At 51.1% G+C, this 18,622-nt stretch overlaps 1 protein-coding gene across 1 annotated transcript; it reads right to left on the reverse strand.

Moving 5' to 3' along the window:
* Nucleotides 1-11,624: 11,624 nt before the first annotated feature.
* On the reverse strand, nucleotides 11,625-17,188 carry OCSTAMP (osteoclast stimulatory transmembrane protein). The gene is given in 5 exon segments (XM_078057471.1): nucleotides 11,625-11,774; nucleotides 11,776-11,906; nucleotides 11,909-12,263; nucleotides 13,547-14,549; nucleotides 17,145-17,188. Coding segments are annotated over 5 exon segments (1,683 nt in total).
* Nucleotides 17,189-18,622: the final 1,434 nt, after the last annotated feature.

The following is an 18,622-nucleotide window of genomic DNA, read 5'->3' on the forward strand; positions in this document are numbered from 1 at the left end:
GACATCTGTTGGTTTTCTTGGTCCTCCTTACATCCATACTACCTTAACATCACTTCATTTTTCCTCAGGAGAACTACCACACTTCCATTAAGGTCTGCCACATACACTTGCATAGGCACACTGCACAACTCCAGAGGATTCATCCATTTAGATTGCTGAATAGCACCTGCTGAAATTGAGCAGTGCCAAACCTATACAACTGTCAATGGCAGCCATTGAATGATGGGCCAGTAAGTTGCCCATCCCACTCCTGGCCTAGGTGGAGCCGAGTCTGTCTGATATGGAAGCCTTGAAGCAATTGCCCATTCCTGTTGTGTAGATCTCTGGAGTTATCCTGGTTCTGGTTCTTACCAACTCCAACAAATTCCTTTTTTATGTAGCTATTCAGAGACACTTTGTGTTGCCAACAAAGAACCCCAATAAGTCACAATCCACACCTCAAGCCTTCTTCAAACTGGAAGCCAAATCACAGCAGAGGGTCTTGAGTGTTAAAATTAAAGCTAGTCTTTGTTCGTTATCCATCATTTAGTCACCCAACAATTATTTCTGGATACCTGCTGTGTTCCAGGCACTGTTCTAGGCTCTGGGAAACAAGAGTGAAAAAGCCCAACACGGTCCCTGCCTTCATGGGATCTGCCTATTCAGAATCTGGTGAGGAAGACCACAGTATTTATCAGCCACAAGTAGCTATACCATTTCAAATAGCTATAGAATTCCAAATTGTAAGGAGCTCTGTGAGGAAAAAGAATGGAACGCTGTGTGGAAGATATTTTTAAGTAGACAGCATTTATTTTAGGCTTGGAAGTGCAAGCACTTTCTACGCTTCCTAACGATCACCCGAACAATGCTGCAGCTTAAGTCCGACTGTAGGTCCTATTTCACAGATGCGAAAACAAAACCTACACGAAATAGAAAGATATATCATTAATAATTTATAAATATAAATAGGGTTTTTGCCAGGACCTGGAACTTTAAATACTAAAACTGGGGCAGTCCTGGGCAAACACAGACAAGTTGTAGTTCTAATAAATAACTCCGCTAAGGTCACACTTTAGGAGTGGTGGGGTGAATACTGACTCCAGATCTAGTTTCACTCCAAAGTTCATGTACACAGTGACTACCCCACAGGTGCCCTCCGATGTGAGCAGTCTGTGGAGAAACGGAGGCGAGCAGGAGAGGCTGAAGGCAGGTCAGCGAGAGGCTGAAGCAATGGTCCAGCAAGAGATAGGAGTGGAGATGAAAGGAGGCTTTCTCCCATCACTAACTGTTTGGATCGGAAGGGAGAAGGGGACAGAAGTGGGATGACTCAAGGGTTTTGGCTCAGGAGTGGGGAGGAAGTGATCTGGGGAGGAGGACGATGATTCAAATCGGCCATAGTGTGTGTATCACCCAGGTAGAAATGATAGAGCACAGCCGGAGAAGAATCTCAGAAGAATCCTTGTCCCCACCCCAGCCGTCCCTTACTCAGCTCTTTCCAAGGCACCAAATGCCAGTTAAGCCCAGGTTCCTCCTCCCCAGTCTTTCCTCCTCCTCCCTGAGTGTGGTCCAGAGCAATCCTTTTAGCCATATTAAATGCAAGCGGCTCCTTGGGCTTCTCTCCCTCTAAGCCTGCCAACTCAGCTCTCTCTCCTGCCTAATTGAGCTGTTCACTTGCCAGCAGCAAAGGGCAGTACTTGGCAATGAACTAAGTACATCTCAAGTGGCATTCTTTATTTTCCCATACCCTACCTCATCTCTAGTCTTCCTCATCTTAGTAAAGGCATCTTGGTAATGCCACCGATTGCTAAACCTCCACCCGTTTGTTAAAACCAAATATTCAGGAATCATGTCTCTCTCTCCCTCACTGCTGACATCCAATACTTAAGGAAGTCTCTCAGTTCTACCTCCAAAACGTACCTCAAATTAATGCACCTTTCACCACTACGCCCTGGACTGGCATTTTCCTCCATCCCGAACCTCTTGATAGGACAACTGCAGTCGCTTCCCAGGTTCTCTGCTATGTTCTTGCTCTTTACTCTATGGCCCATTCTTCATACAGTATCAAGTGAGCTCTTAAAAATGTAAGCCACTCTCCCGCTGACACCCTTCAGTGGCATTGTTTTGCACTTGAAATGAATCCAAACTCTTTCCACAAGCCCCAGAATGCCCTGCAGGATGCGGCCCCTCCCCACCTCCCCCTCTTACTCATGATGCCTCAGCTAGAGCCTCCATCCTTCCATCTGTTTAACATGGTGTGATGGTTGGATAGTGTCCCCCCAAAGTTCATGTCTACCCAGAACCCCGAAAGTGACCTTATTTGGACATAGGGTCTTTGCATGTGTCATTAGTGAAAATGAGGTCATCCTGGATTAGGGTGGCCCTAAATCCAATGTCTGATGTCGTCATAAGAGAAAAGAGAGGGAGATTCAGACACAGAGGAGAAGCCACGGGAAGACAGAGGCAGAGATTGGAGTGCGGCAGCGACGGGCCAGGGAAAAAGCTGGGGAGAGGCAAGGGAACGTTCTTCCCTTGAGCTGCAGAAGAGCATGGCCTTGTGGACACCGGGACTGCCAACTTCTAGCCTCCAGAAACTGTGAGAGAATAAACTTCTGTTATTTTAAGCCCCCCGGTTTGTGGTGCTTTGTGACGGCGGCCTGGGAAAGCTAATGTACATGGCAAGGACCTTCCTGCCTTGGAGCCTTTGTCCTTTGTACTCTGTACACGATTTCCTTCAGCTCAGTGCCCAGCCCAGATGCCCCCAGTCATGGGCATGTGATTCCTAGAGTGGGAGGGAGGGTGATGCTGGCTGGTGGCGTAGGAGAGGCTCTGCTCCCTCAGTCACTCAATGAACACCCACAGAGCACCTGCTCCATGCTGGATGCTGGGGATATGACAATGAACAAGATAGCCACTGACTTGTTCACTCACACATTCATTCGTTTACTACTCATGCATTCATTCATTCAACACATATTGCTGGGGGCCTAGACACATTGTGGAAGTTTCTAATAATGGTCTGGATTGTTTGTCATTGCTTCCATGGGAGGTAGGGTCTGTGTTCCCTTCCCTTGGATCTAGGTGGACTTGTGACTTCTTCAACAAATAGGGCATGACAGAAGCAATGCTGTGTGACTTTGAGACTAGGTCTTAAAAGACCACCAGTTTCTACTCCATTCTCCTGCTTGCTTTGGGGATGCCCTTTCTCGGTACCCAGATGCTACAAGAAGTTCAAGCCACAAAAGCAGCCATGTATAAGTACTTTGGTCAACAGTTCAGATGTGATATCTCAGCTCAGACATCAGACATGTCAGTGAAGAAACCCCCGGATTCCAGCCCCCAGCTGCTTGAATCACTGCCCGCTGAGGCCCAAGACATCGTGGAGCAAAGACATCCATCCCCACCGTCCCATTCCACTTCCTAACACAATCCATGAGCATTATAACATGGGTTGTTGGTTTTTGTCACTAAGTTCAGGGTGGTTGTTACATAACAATAGATAACACTGGGACACGTGTGAATCATGACTGTCAGCAATTGTCAGGAAGCAAAGACTATCAACGTGGGAAGGAAACCCATTCAACTGATTTTGTGTTAAGGACTGATCTGGGTCGTCGGAACGAATAGCCAGCCCTGTGAATTAGGCGGAGTGGGCATGATGGTTCCCATTTTACAGACGAATAAACGGAGGTGGAGGGACGAAAAGAGATGAAGTGATCTACTTGGTGTCCCATGAACAACAAGGGGTAAAGTAGGTATTGGAACCACATGTGTGCAGTAAAACCCTCTGCCGGACCCTGTCCTTTGGGAGGCACTTCCGTTAGGAGACAGCTGTGAACACAAACGACTCGGCGCCTGGCCTCCCAGCACTTACGGTCCAGTAAGGGAGGAAGGCAGCAAACAAATAGACCATTAGACTTGCCGTGAGAGTTTTGGAGGTGGTACCGCAGCGTGTATTTGAGAGCCAGGTGTGGTCTGCGGTGAGGGCGGGGTACAGAATTCTGGGACTGCCTCCCCAAGGAAGTGACATGGCAGCAGAGCTGCTGGGACGCTCGTTCTGTTGGCCCAACATTAATTTTGTCCCAAACAATTAACTTAAGCTACCAGTTTTCCTTTTTGCCCAGTACCCACAAAAAATACATTTCAGATAGCACCCCAGGACACACAAACACACACACACACACAGCCGAAACAAGGTCTACAAAATCATGCTTATGCTTACTATGAGCAATGTATGCTGTTTTTTTCTATTCTATTACATTTTCTTGTTTTTTGGAAATACTGGTTACACTCTGCTAATTTGGTTCCTGATCCACGGTGGTGACCCACGGTTTGGAAAACATCTCACCCAGCCTTCGTAATCCCAACAGCTTTACCCGTGATTGGGCTGGAATAAGCAAGTGACTAATTCCAGTTAATGAGTCATGAATGGCTGTTGCTGGGGGGCTTCTGGGAAGGTTATATGCTTATATAACCAGTCCTAGAGGGAGGGAGAGGGAGAGAGGGAAAGAGACAGAGAGATCCTACACAAACACACACGGCCCTGAGGGAGGGCCTCCTGAAATTTTGGGCTCTAGCTGCTTTCTCACCTCACCTGCCTCCCGATCTTAGGTGGAGGAGATAGGGAACACCATCCACGCCACTCTCAGGAAGGGCTCCCAGGTGGAGTCTGCTCCCAACACCTCAGGGGCAGCTCCAGAGGAAGCAGGTTGGGTGACTTTGGCTGCAGGTGCCCGGGACCTGGCCCTGACCTCCCAGGAGTCATCACAGATGTACACAAAACCCTCTGCAGCCAGATGGTGGCTGTGCTGTCACCAGGAGGAAACCCTTTCCCTGTCCTGTGATGATCAGGACAGGGAAAGAGTGAGGACCGGGCATGGGTCTGTGGGCGGGCAGCCCCACAGAGTGCTTCCAGCCCCCGGCTTCCTTCAGATGGAGAGTGAAGAGGTGATGGGGTGCCGCCAAGTCACCCAGTCCTCAGTGAGAGAGCTGAGAGCTGCATGTAGCTCTGGCTGATTCAAAATAACATTGCCATGCTGTAGAGATTATTGCCGTTTCTCCTTCCCCTTCTTCCTGGAGTAGCATCCAGAGAATGCAGCCTCTTCCTCCAGGTCCTTCCCAGCTGAAATCAGAATCGCTCCTGCTCTTTGAAAGCCGAAGGCTTCACCTGGCTCCTCGTGTTCCATGGCAGCAGATTGTGTTTTCCGAGGGTGCTCCAGGGAGGTGGCCATGTGCTCTTTTGCAATGTGACCTGGCCACTTCTGGTCAGGAGGTGGGGTCCGTTTCTCCACTCCCTGGAGTCTGGGTGGGCTCTGTGAGTCTTTTGGTGGAAGTAACGCTCACCAGTTGAATGGGTAACCCCTAACCGGCCTGGCAGATTCTGCTTCCCACCTCTCTGAGCCCCAAGTTGCTGGTAAGATGTTCAGGCTGCTCTGTCCAGGCCATGTAAGGAGCACTGTGGCCCCAGACACTGAGTGGAGAGGCCACTGTGGATGGCCAGTCCGGTCGAGCCTTCAAAGGACCCCAGCCCCTGTCCCCCTCCACCCGTACTGATACAAGAGACTGCATGCGGGAACCACCCTGCTGAGCCGTCAACCCACAGAACGGTGCGAGATAGTAATAAATCTTTGCTTTAGGTCCCTACGTTTGGGGGTGGTTTGCTCCACAGCAATAGATAACCAAGAACACCCACCCTACAACAAGGTGAGTGTAATAGAAGAGATTAGAACTCAGGGACTCTGTCTCCCAATTTAGAAATATTTTGATTTTGTTTTCCTTCCCCTTCATACTGGAGCCAGCAAGTGCTAGAGTGGGGACTGGAACTCAGCACTTGAACTCCTTTCCAGGGTCACGTTGGCATTTCCAGGTGGGCAGTGAGAGGGAGTAGCAGGGGACATGGCCTTCTCCATACCTGGAACCTTTCTCTCTTGGCGCTCATCCCCAGGCTGGGCCTGTGACAGCCAGCAGAGGGCGTCTGATACTGCCAAGTTTCTAAGGCCTTTGACAACATGACCCCAGGGCCTGGGTCAAGGGAAATTAGCACTCCCCCTTCCCCATCTCTCTTCTTTGAAGTCGTGGAATCTTTCTTGGGTAGGAGAAAAGTCAACGTTAATATTTCTGACTCTGGGAAAATCCCATAGTCCTCTCTGAACCTCAGGTTTCTCATCTGTAAAATGGGCATAATAATGATCCCTTTGCCTACATCAACAGGGCTCTTGAGATAGAAGCGGGGAGCAGGTACCACCATGTAGAGGTTCCAGCTGCATGTTTTTCAGTCTCTAGACCAAAGAGTAAAAGGATCCTGAGGCTAAGTGTGGGATTGTCAGCAGGGCTGGAATTAGTCTTTTTTCTGTCCTTTTAGACATGGCACCCAACAGGTAATCTGGTGATGGGTTCCAGAAAAGAGTCTGGGCCTCAGAGAAACTAACAACCTCTCCATCCTCTTTTCTGTCCTTCAAAAATATCAAATTTGTCCCTACCTCAGTGCCTTTGCACTTACAATTTCTCTGGCCTGGAATGTTCTTTCCCTTTCTCTTTGCACGCCTGGCTCCTGCTCATCTTTTGGGTCTCCATTCAAATGACATCTCCTTAGAGAGGTCTCCTCTGGCCACCCCATCTCTACGTGAAATTATCTTGTTTATTTATTAACTTGTTTCTAGAATGTAAGCTCCATGAGGAGCTCGTGTGTCCCTTTCACCACTATACTACCAGAGCCCAGCACAGGGCTTGTAGTGTAGGATGTGCTCGGTGAATATTTGTTGAGTACATGAATGAAATGTCGGCGAGAACTAAGGACGTATAAAAATGGAGCTGGACGCTTCTTCCATGTGTCTCTCACGTGGAGTGAGGAAAGTTCTGTTATTCCCCTTGAAAGGAAAAGAAAAATGAAGTGCAGGATTTGTTTGATGTCACACAGCTACTAAGTGGTGGAATCAGAACGGAAACATAGATCTTTCTGGCGTCCAGGTGTCTGTCCTTTCCAGTATGTCCCACTTGCATCCCCTGGGCACTAGGGGTACCCATAAAGGTTGCTGGTGTCCCACCGTGAGCACCCTGACCATACCTGAAGGCATTCCCCCCTCAGCCCAAGCAGGAGGCAGGCTGGAGGCTCCAAGGGAAGGAGCAGCCCTCAGCCAGTGACAGCTGACAGCAGAGGAGAAACACCCAGACTTCCTCGGGGTGGGGGTAGGGGAGACCCTGAGGCGTGTTCTTCACCATCTTCCAGGAGTTCCGCAGCAGCCATATCTGCTTACTGATGCACCTGAATCGGCTTCTTCCCCTTTCTTCTCTAGCTTCCCCACGCCCCTACTGGTGCTTCCTGGGATCACCTCCCATACATCACTACACTTAAATCCCTCTCAGCCTTGGCTTCATCCCAGCAGTATTGCTGCATAACAAATTACCACACGTGAAGTGGCTTAAAACAACACACATTTCTGATCTCATGGTTTTTGTGGGTCAGGAGGCTGGATATGGATCCTCTGACTTCTCTGCTTCAGAGTCTCCGACGGGTTACAATCGAGGTATGGGCGGTGGCTGGAGCCTCACCTGAAGACCCAAGGATCTTCTCACTGCTGTCAGAGTCGGGGCCTGTTGGACTGAAGGCCTCAGTTTCCAGCTGGCTATCGCCAGAGGTCACCCTCAGATCCTTCTATGTGGGCCTCTCCAACATGGCGGCTTGCTTCATCGAAGCAGGCAAGCCGAGAAGGCAAGAGAGAGAGCCCGCTAGCAAGATGGGAATTGCAGTCTCAGGGAACCTGGCCACAGGAATGAGACCCCACCACTTGTACCATATTCTGTTAGCTGGAAGCAAGTTCAAGGGGAGAATCACACAAGGGTATGAATGCCATGATTCACTGGGAGTCACCGGGGGCCATCTTGGGTGTCTGTCTGTCATACCAGCTGGCATGCACCTAAAAGCTACAACCTCATTAATAAGTTAATAAGTAAGTTCCCATGTAATTCGGGAAGTTCTACATCTAGTCCAGGAAGCTCTCTGATGTACACCGGGAAGCACGGCCAAGGATGTCCATGGCAGCGTTGTTCACAATAACAAAAATTGGAAACCACCTGATCATCCACCAGAGGGGGAAATGCTAAACAATTCATGGCATATCAATGCCATCCAACAGTGAGAAAGAATGAGGTGGGGCCGAGATATATTGCTGAATGAAAACACAGGCTACAGAACTATACATACCGCACTGTGCCACCCAGAACAACACACAACCTTATATATTTCCATGTTCTATTTACATATATTTACGTGTGTAGACAAATATCCTAATGGTACCCACCCAACTGATAATAGTGGTTGTGTCTATGGGGTAGGGAGGCAGATATATGTGTGGTGGTCAAAGGAGATGTTACTCTTATTTGTTAAGATCATAGGCTCTGGAAGCCAGACCACCTGGATTTAAGTTCTGGCTCTGCAGCTTATTAGCTGTGTGACTTTGGGCAAAACACTTAACCTCTCTGAATCTCCATTTCGTCACCTCTAAAAGCAGAAGAATAATACCATCTATCTCGTATACTTTTGTGAGGTTTATTCTTCTTTAAAGAAGAAGAATAATTACTTATTTAGAGAGAGAGTAGAGAGAGTGCAAGCAAGGGGAGGGGCAGAGGGAGAGAGAGAAGCTCAAGCAGACCCCCCATGGAGCACAGAGCCCGATGCGGGGCTCGATCCCAGAACCCTGAGATCACCACCTGAGCTGAAACCAAGAGTCAGGCGCTTAACCGACTGCCACACCCAGGTGCCCCCTTTTGTGAGGTTTAAATAAGATGATGTGCATAAAGCTTTCAGAGAGTTTGGGGCACATCTAATGGTGTTCTAGAGCCAGCCCACTCTAGCTCCGAAGAGCCAATTGCGGGCCTCTCTGCCCCATTCCCGGGACACTCCCAGCTCATCACAGGCACCCAACAAACACTAGCTATTATTATCTTCTCTGCTCTAATTTTCGTAAGGACAAGGATTCACGTGTTACTTGTGCAATTTAAGAAAATGTGTGGGTGAGTCACTGCCTAAAGCCACAAGGCAGCTCTGTGTGTGGGAAAGGGAGCCGGGGTGGGACTGGGTGAGGGGTGAGGCCGGTGATGGCCCTCGGGGACGAGCGCAAACACATTTGGGGAGCGGGTGGAGAGGCGGCGGGAGTGTGGGTCCGCTCCACGCAGCTGGTGACTCCCACGCATTGGCTGCTTAAGTTGAAACACTTGGCCTGGGAATAGATCTCTTCCTGCTTTGTGGCTTTCCCTTTGGCTACCAGTCTGGCCCAGCCTGCTGCTCCCAGTACCTACCCGTTCCCTTCTGCAAGCCCCAAATGTTCAGGAAGGAGCCGAGAACAGAGAGTGCACAGTCCTACCTCCAGAGACCCGGTCATTGAACGGATTTTTACTGAGTGCTTACTCTGTGCCGGGCACTGCTCAGGTACTGGAAATACCTGTGGAGGACCAGACACACAGTATGGAGTTTACATTCTTGCGGGGACCGTATGAAACACACAGCAAGAGTGAAATAAGTCAAACAGAGAAAGACATGTATCATATGACCTCACTGATATGAGGAATTCTTAATCTCAGGAAACAAACTGAGGGTTGCTGGAGTGGAGGGTGGGGTGGGAGGGATGGGGTGACTGGGTGATGGACACTGGGGAGGGTATGTGCTCTGGTAAGCGCTGTGAATTGTGCAAGACTGTTAAATCTCAGATCTGTACCTCTGAAACAAATAATGCAATATATGTTAAGAAAGAAAAAAAGAAGAAGAATGTAGCAGGAGGGGAAGAATGAAGGGGGGGAAATCGGAGGGGGAGAAGAACCATGAGAGACGATGGACTCTGAAAAACAAACTGAGGGTTCTAGAGGGGAGGGGGGTGGGAGGATGGGTTAGCCTGGTGATGGGTATTGAGGAGGGCACGTTCTGCATGGAGCACTGGGTGTTATGCACAAACAATGAATCATGGAACACTACATATAAAACTAATGATGTGATGTATGGGGATTAACATAACAATAAAAAAATTTAAAAAAAAAAGAATTGTAAGCAAATAAATAAAACCGTGTGGTTGAAGCCAAAACAAACAAAAAAAAGAAACACACGGCAAGTAACAAAGAGACAGCTAAATCTATAAATGCATAGGTGAGCTAATAAAGGATGTTGATAAGAGTATTTACAGAGGCTAGATAACAACTTGATATGATAGATCAGGGGTCAGCAAACATTTTAGTTAAGGAGCCAGATAGTAAATATTTCGGATTTTTGTGGGCCACGCAGTCCCTTGCCTCAACTACTCAAATCTGCCATCAGAGACAATACTTAAACTAACGGGCGTGGCAATGTTCCAGGAAAATTCTGCTCATAAAACCAGGCAGCAGGCCAGATTTTGCTCACAGATTGAAGCTTGTCCACTCCTGAGATGGAGTGAAACTGGCTGGGATGGGACAATATGAGGTAAGGTGGTCAGGAAAGGCTTCTCTGAGGAGGTGACATTTGAGCTCATCCCTAAAGGATGCAAAGAAGCTCTCCATGCCAAGACTTGAAGGAAGTGTGTTCCAGGATGTGGGAACAGCAAGAGCATTGCCCCAAGGTGCAAACCAGCCTGGTGCATCTGAGGAGGTTAAGCCCATGCAGAGCGGGCATAGTGAGGGAGGGAGAGGTTGGCTTTGTGACCCAGGGCACATCATCAATCAGGGTCCTGGCAGGAAAGAGATGGGAGTCTTAAAGGGGAAACGAAAGAGAGCTTACTGAAGGTACAGAGGTGGGGACTTGGTAAAGGGAAGGATGGTGAGGCTCTCAGAGACTACCACCCTTGGAAGCTGTACCGTTCTAGAACCCGGGGACATCTACAGCCACCATGAGGGGGCCACCCAGCCAGACAGGAGCTGTGGCTGCTGGTAATGGAATGTAGCCTCTGCCAAGTAGCCCAGACGGCTGCAGGAACAAATATCCTGACATCTCTCTCCTCTCCCAGTGCCTCCCATTGGCTGAGCCTGACTAGAAGTCAGAGGCCAGGGGAGCCAGGGTGATACAATTCACGGAGGTACGAATTCCTGGGAAAGAGAAAGGCAGAGAATGATCTGGAGGGGACAACAGGGAATACTAAGCCCACAGGGGAGAGAGCTGGGGTTTTACTAGAACTTCGATGGGGATGCAGTTCCCAGATAAAATATGGATTACTCAGTTCCATTTGAATTTCAGATAAGCAACAAATATAGGTTTAGTATAAGTATGTTTAGTATAAGAATGTCCCAAGGACGTACTTAGACTAAATCCGTATTTGTTATTTATCTGAAATTCAAATGGAACCGGGTGTCATGTATTTTTATTTGCTAAACCCTGGTGACCCTGGATGGGAAATCCCCAGAGGAATTTGAAACAAAAGAGTAACATAATCTAATTTAGGATTTAATAAATACTTTGCTTATAAAATCAAGAAAATTTTAGATGGCTAAATGTAAGAGGATTCAGGAGACATATAAATAAGTTCCGTGAACATTTAAACACATTCACCACGTGAAGTTTCCATCCACCAGGGAAAGCAGTGGATGCAGATGAGAGCTCGGGCTGATCCCCAACTGGCCAGGAGGAACCTCGAGTTGTCTCTGCACTTGCTTGTCTTCACTGTGCCGAGCCCTTTCCTGCTTCTTGAAGCCTCTTACGCCCAATATCGGCAGTCCTTCCTTTCCACACCCCCTCGTGGAAAGTAGGTCACATGCGTTGTTATGACGCAGTCATTATGCAGGTGTAGAAACTGAGGCTCAGAGAGGTGAAGCAATCTACCCAAGGTCACGCAGGAAGGCAGCAGGAGGACCACGGTCTGCACGGCTCCCAAGCTCCTCCCCCTCTGCCCTACTGCTCTCTGTTCTTCCTAGTGGCCAGCGTGCCGTAGGCCTGTCTATCCGCGCTGGGTGGGCGCTCACAGCCCCGGGTCTCGGGAGCAGGACGGGGGCCCCAGGGGCAGCCGCCGGCCTCCGTGCCTGTCGTATCTACGCTGGAGCCGGGCTTGCAAGTGGCGGACCCTCCGAGCCTCCTGGGCGGAGAAGAAGGAGGCGGCGATGGCGTGCCGCAGGCGCCGGGCGTAGGTCTCCAGCAGGACCGTGGCGCCCGCCGCCAGCTGCAGGGCCCCAGCGGCCAGGGGGGCGGCCGTGTGGGGGCGCCGGGCGGGCAGCAGTGGGCAGCCCGGGGAGGTGAAGCGGAGCTCCCACTGGAAGGCGTTGTGAGCAGAGAGGAAAGGGCTCTCCAGAGGCGGCTGGTTGAAGAGGAAGGGGATGAAGCCCAGGACCGTGTACGTGGCCTTCAAAGATGGGAAAAAGGCCAAGTGAACAGACAGACACTGCAGCCATTCCCTGCCCCCCACCAATCACGCCCTCTTGCCCCCCTCTGTAAGATGGGCACAGAAGTAACCCAGCCTCCTGCCTCCTGGGCACCGAGGAGTAGCAAATGACATCAGGAGTCTGAAGCAGGCTTTCTGACAAACAAAAAGCACAGTACTATTACATTCGGAACACCACGCTTTAGAGAAAACAAACAGGTGCTACGGGCATTTACTCTTTGCTAAGCCCTTAGTGAATACTTTAGATGTCTTTTTCATCAAATACACACGATCCTCTGAGTTTGAGCCCAGAATGAGCCTCACTGAAAAGATGGGAAGCCTAAGGTCACACAAGGATGTGGCCAGCCCGGGGGGTCAGTCCCAGCCAAGGCGGGTCCCAACACCCTGCTCCTAAGAATTAGGCTCTACAATTCCCTTGGGGTATATAGGAACAGGTGTAGGGAGGCAGGGAGGTCAGAGGTTAACCATTCAAACTTTGGAGCCAGACTTCTTGGGTTGGATCCTTGGTTCTGCCCAGGGCCCACTTCTCTGCCGGGCTCAGGGCAGGGGGCTCACAGACGTATTTTATTCTCTTTTAAAATCAGAATGAAAACGAACTTTTAAGTTGAAGAATACGTTTCACTTCATAGATCATACCGTCCCTGATGCAACTATCAAGAGCAGCCAGGGGCAGATACCTAAACAAATGACACGGCTATGTTCTAATAAAACTTAATTTACAAAACCAGGAAGCCCACAGGGTTTGGCCCTGGGGAACATAGTTGGCAGACGCCTGATCTAGATCATTCGTAAGCCCTCCTCCAGTCTAATACATACAGCTGTGAGCTGTTCGTGATAGCCACTACTGATTGGACCTCTCCCGTGTGGCATGGAGCTCCCTGCATACTTTTACAGAGGACCACATGTTAAGACTCACAATAACCCGGCAGGGTGAGGAGGATGGATCCAGTTTGTACAAGCGAAGAAAATGAAGCTAGGACACCCTGCCACTTAGGAAAAGAGTGACCTGGGCGGGGGGGTGCGTGGGGGGGTTTCAAATTATTTTCAAGTTGTTGGGTATCTGGATCCTCATCTGCCACAAGGGTGAGAATAGAACCCACTACATTGAGCGAGTCTGTCTGCAAATGCCCCAGGATCTCCTAGCTTCTCCAAGGGCAGGGTCTTGAAACAATTGCAAATCAAGTGGTTAACACACCCCGCCCCTTCCTACAAGGAAATGACTCTAGTCCCATCACCGCACTTACATCATACTTGACCGTGAGCGTGATGGGCACGGCGGGCAGCTTCTGAGCCCAGTCCACGGCCGCCTGAGCCAGCAGAAAGGCCACGTGGTCTGTGGCCACCATCACAGCTGTGGCCATCAGGAACAGGGTGAGCAGCCCCAGCCTCAGGAGGCAACTCAGCAGCTCCCCCTGGGACAGCCTCGGCTGGGCAGCCCAGAGCAGCCAGGCTGGTGGGGAGGCCACCAGGTGTGTGGCCTGGGCCTCCGCCAGCTGCCAAGCCAGCTGCCGGGTCACGTAGATATTGTCAAACCGCAGGTCAGTCAGGTAGCGATGGAGGTACCAGCCCGAGTCCACCAGGAGGCCCAGCATAAAGAGCCCTGCGACCACCTGCTGGGTCCCCAGCACGGCCGCCCGGGCCAGGGACTCCAGGCCAGAGAAGTCCTCCAGCACCTGCTGGGTGACCCTGAGCATGTGAAGCCGGAACACTGAGCCGTTGCCCTGGGCCTGCAGTGTCCAGCCCTGGCTGCCCGCTGGGCCAGCAGCGCCCAGAGCCTGGGACGCCGCGTGCAGCCGGTGAGTGGTGTTGAGCAGACTCTCCAGGGAGCCCTCTGTGACACATCTCAGCACCTGCCCCGCTGCGCCCATGTTGGCCAAGACGTTGGGCACCACGGTGACGCCCAGCGTGGTGGTGCTCCAGGACAGGAGCATGCAGCGGCCCTGCTCTGTGCCCAGGGTAGGGGCGCTGAGTGCAAACAGGCAGCGGGCAGGGGGCACCAAGCCCAGCACCAGGAAGACCAGGAGGCCCCAGACAGTGGCCACCGTGGCCGAGGGTCCCAGAGGATAAAGCAGCGAGGACACGAGCCAGTGGTGCGTCAGACCTGCAGCAGCGACAGCCAAGCAACCGCACAGGAAGAGCTGGGTCAGCAGCTGGCCACAGCTGGTTGGGACCGGCTGAGAGAAGGCGACCCAGGCGGCCTGCAGGGGGCCGAGGGCCTTGCAGAGCCCCAAGTGCCAGAACCTCCACCTGCACACAAGGAAATGGGGGGGTGCTCTTTCAGGAGGATGAGGGGTTGGATGGCGGCCCAATGCCCCTGATCCACAAACCCTTCAATCGTTAACAGGCTCCCCCTGAGCCACAGGGGTTGGCACTCTTCCCCTGTGGGCCAATCCCAGTAACTCACCCCAAAGCCACAGGACCCAAGCAGAACTAGTCAGAGGCTGCCCTAGGATTATCCTCACTGGACTTGTCAGGGAAGAGCCCAGTTCCTGGGGATGTGAGGATGGATGTCTGGGCTGCCTGGGTCCGTAATTCCAGGTTTGGGAGGGTGCCTTGCCCCAGGGAATGAAAGAGTCATGGAGAGAGAAGCGCAGATGAGAGAGAATAAGAAAGAGACAAACTTCGGGAGAGAGAGAGAGAGAGAGAGACACTGTTTCCCCTGAATTCACAGTCTTGGTTGGCTTCCTGTGTCATTCTGGACGTTCCTTCTCTGTGGACCTCAGGGTCTCCTCTATGATTTGGAGGCATGGGGAGTGGATCCGTTGACCACTCGGGAGCTTTTCTACTCTGTTGTCCTTATATTTATTAAGCAACTACTATATGCTTACTATTAGAGAAACAGGAATGAATGAAACAGACAAGAATCCCTGCCGTCCTAGAGCCTGCGTTAAAAAGTGATGGCAGAGGAATTCGTGAGAAGAGGTTGGGTTCAGGATACATTCTGTTGGAGGAGTCAACACAACAGGCAGTCTGAGAGGAAGAGGGAGGTCAAGGATGACCTTGAGGTTTGGTGCCTGAGCAACTGAAAGCACCCAGGTGTCGTCCGAGATGGGAAATAAATGACACGTAAAATCATTGATTTATAGATGACATTTAAAGCCATGGGGCAGGACAGGAGGAGACTCCTCGGAACAGTGTGTTGGTGGGGAGGAGAGGCACTCGAGGACAGAGCCCTCGCCCCAGGCTGGGAGGTGAGAAGGAGGCTGGGGAAGCCGACCAGTACAATGTTCCAAGAGGGGGGTCACCACATACGTCAAGTGCTGCTGATGGATCAACAAGGCTGAGGACCGAGCAATGACCGTCGGCCTGGAAACTGCCCAAGGGTAGCTTCGTGGCATCTTGGGCCAAAACCTAACTAGAGGGGGTCTGGGAGAGACTGGAAGGAGTAGAACATGAGACAGGAGCGTGCTGAATCATATTTGCAGTAAAGGTGCGCAGACAGGGTGCCTCGGCCGCTGGGCGGGGTGGTGGGGGGCGCCGAGATGGGAGAGACTCTAACAGGTTTGCAGATGGGAGAGCCAATCAAGAGGGGGGCTTGGATGAAGGGGAGGCCCCCTGGAGCCATCTTTTCGGTGGTGGTGGCAGCGGGTAAGATGGACAGCACAAAAGGAGGGGTGGGTGACGGGCAAAGTGTGGGTGCCAAATCTCAGTTCCTCTGATGCACAACTGAGAAGTGGTTAAGGGCATGGCCTCCAGACTGCCTGGGTTCAAGTCCCTGCTTCACCACTCACCTTCTGTGTGACCTTGGTCACGTTTCTTAATCTCTCTGTGCCTCAGTTTTCTTATTTCTATAAGACATGTAACTCATGTCTGTAACATGGGGGAATAGAAGTAGCATCTCGTAGGGTCACTCTGTGTCTGGGACAGAGTAAGGAGCAGGTCACCTGTTATCTGTCACGAGAGCATCGATACCACCAGGGGAGGGACTTGGTCTCTTGTGCTCACTGATGTAGCCCAAGTGCCTGGAATAGTGTCTGGCATGTAACTCCCTAAATGTTTGTAGGCTGTCCTAGGATTGCTTCTGTTTGCTCAGGGTGGCAGGAAAGCGAGGTCAGCGTTGATGGAGAGCGTGCTGGAGGCGGCAGTGGGAGGTTGAAGAGGAAAGAGGGTGGAAAATAGTTGGGCAGGAGGTTGGGAGAGTTAACGAACCAGGGCAATGCTATCCAAGCTGGGCAGCACCAAGGACCCGCTTGCGTCAGAGATGATGAATTAGGGCCTTTCTGGCCCCTGAGGGCATTTTCATTTAGGACTAAACCTCCTGCTATTGTAATAATGAGTATTCGGGGCATGGTAGCCGTTAAAAGAATAGCGAATAATACAAATGATAGGGGAAGGGAAGCCAGCTCTAAGTCATGCTGGAGGCCAAGGCGTGGGGGAGTGTTGGGAATGACGTGGAAAGTGGCTGCCATCTGCTGAGGGCTTACTCCGAGCCGAGCACGATGGCAAGCCCTGTGTGTGCATTTTCTCATTCAATTCTTTTTTTTTTTTTTTTTAAGATTTTATTTATTTGTTAGAGAGAGATAGAGAGCACAAGCAGGGGGAGTGGGAGAGGGGGGAGCCCGATGCGGGGCTTGATCCCAGGACCCTGGGATCATGACCTGAGCCGAAGGCAGACGCTTAACGACTGAGCCACCCAGGTGCCCCTCAATTCTTACAGCTATCTTGTAGAATTATTACTACTGTCCTTCACAGATGGGGAAACTGAGGCTCAAAGAGGTGGAGTTTACCCAAGGTCACACAGCGGAGGAATGGCAAAGCCTGAGGCTAAGCTCATACCCACCGTGCCTGACCAAGGACCGTTTTCTTGCCTGTGGTCCCAGTGTCCAGGGTCTCCAGACCTACCTGGTCCTGGCGCGGTGCTCGGCGGTCCCGCACGGAGCCCTCATGCTTCCCGAATAGCTGTGGGTCTGGATCAGGGCAGGCAGGCTGAGGCAGTGCGGGCAGGTGGGCAGGAAATGGGGAGAACTGTATTCTCTAGAACTTGGGAAAAACCCTCTTGCTTCTGCTTTCTGGCTCTTAACTAAGCCCTCCTGCTGGCTTTGTCCCGCCCCCGCCTGGGCCCACCTCCCAGGGGGTTGGGCAAGCTGCCTCATCCTCTTCCGGCAAGCAGGGGTGGGTGCAAGTGGGTGCAAGGTGTCGGAGGAAAGAGCGTTTTCCAAGCAGTTATCTGTGATCCTGAGAGCAGGAAGGTAGAACTGCTCCCATTTCACAGAGGAAGAAACTGAGGTTCAGAAAAGCCATACCGCTCATTAGTGGTAGTGCCAGGACTAGAACTCTGTTTGGCTTCCCCTTGCCCTCCCCCTCCACAGTTGTGGGCCCCTAGAGGAGCCTGATCCCCAGCTGTGAGCGGTGGGAACCCACAGGAGACAGTTGGACCTCCCTGAGACTCTCTTTCAAGCGTAGTGGCTCCTGTCTCCTTTCTAGCTGGCTTTCTGTCTTTAGCTCTGTCCCTCCCTACCTGTGTGACCTTGAGCAGGTGACCGCATCAGTTTCCTCCTTTTATTTTATTTAAAAAAATTTTTTTATTGTTATGTTAATCCCCATACATTACATCATTAGTTTTAGATATAGTGTTCCATGATTCATTGTTTGTGCATAACACCCAGTGCTCCATGCAGAACATGCCCTCCTCAATACCCATCACCAGGCTAACCCATCCTCCCACCCAGTTTCCTCCTTTTAAAAGAGAGAAATGATAGTAACAGTTAACATTTATGGAGCACTTGCTAAGCATCAGACACACTTCTTGTTCTTTTTTTTAAGATTTTATTTATCTATTTGAGAGAGAGAGCAGGAGTGGGGAGGAGTGGGAGAAGTAGGAGCCCAATGCAGGGCTTGATCCCAGGACTCTGGGATCATGACCTGGGCCAAAGGCAGTGGCTTAACCGACTGAGCCACCCAGGCGCCCCACGCTTCTCAGTAGTTCTATTTGAATTCCCTGAATGCTTATTTCCAACAACCCTTTGTGGTAGGTACTGTTATTTCCATTCTTCAGTTCAGAAAACCGAGACCCAGAGAATTAAGTCCCTTGACCAAGCCACTCAGCTAGTAAGAGGTAGAGCCATGACTTACAGCCAACGGTCCTGCTCCAGAGTCGACTGGTCAGCCACTGGGCTCTACCGGTGTGGAGGGAAGGGTTCACAAGACTCGTGTTACCTTCAGATGCATCTGGCACTGCAAACAGTAGGCATTTAATAAGTGTGAGGTCCCTGTGTGCACACCCTGCTGCGGCATGTGCCTGGCAGGTACACTTCCAGGCTGATTGGAAAGCCAGTCCCTATCTGGAAGCAGGCACTCCCCCCCGCCCCCCTCCTCTCTGT

The sequence above is a fragment of the Halichoerus grypus genome, chromosome 10 (assembly GCF_964656455.1).
Source record: "Halichoerus grypus chromosome 10, mHalGry1.hap1.1, whole genome shotgun sequence".
Classification (NCBI taxonomy): Eukaryota; Metazoa; Chordata; class Mammalia; order Carnivora; family Phocidae; genus Halichoerus; species Halichoerus grypus.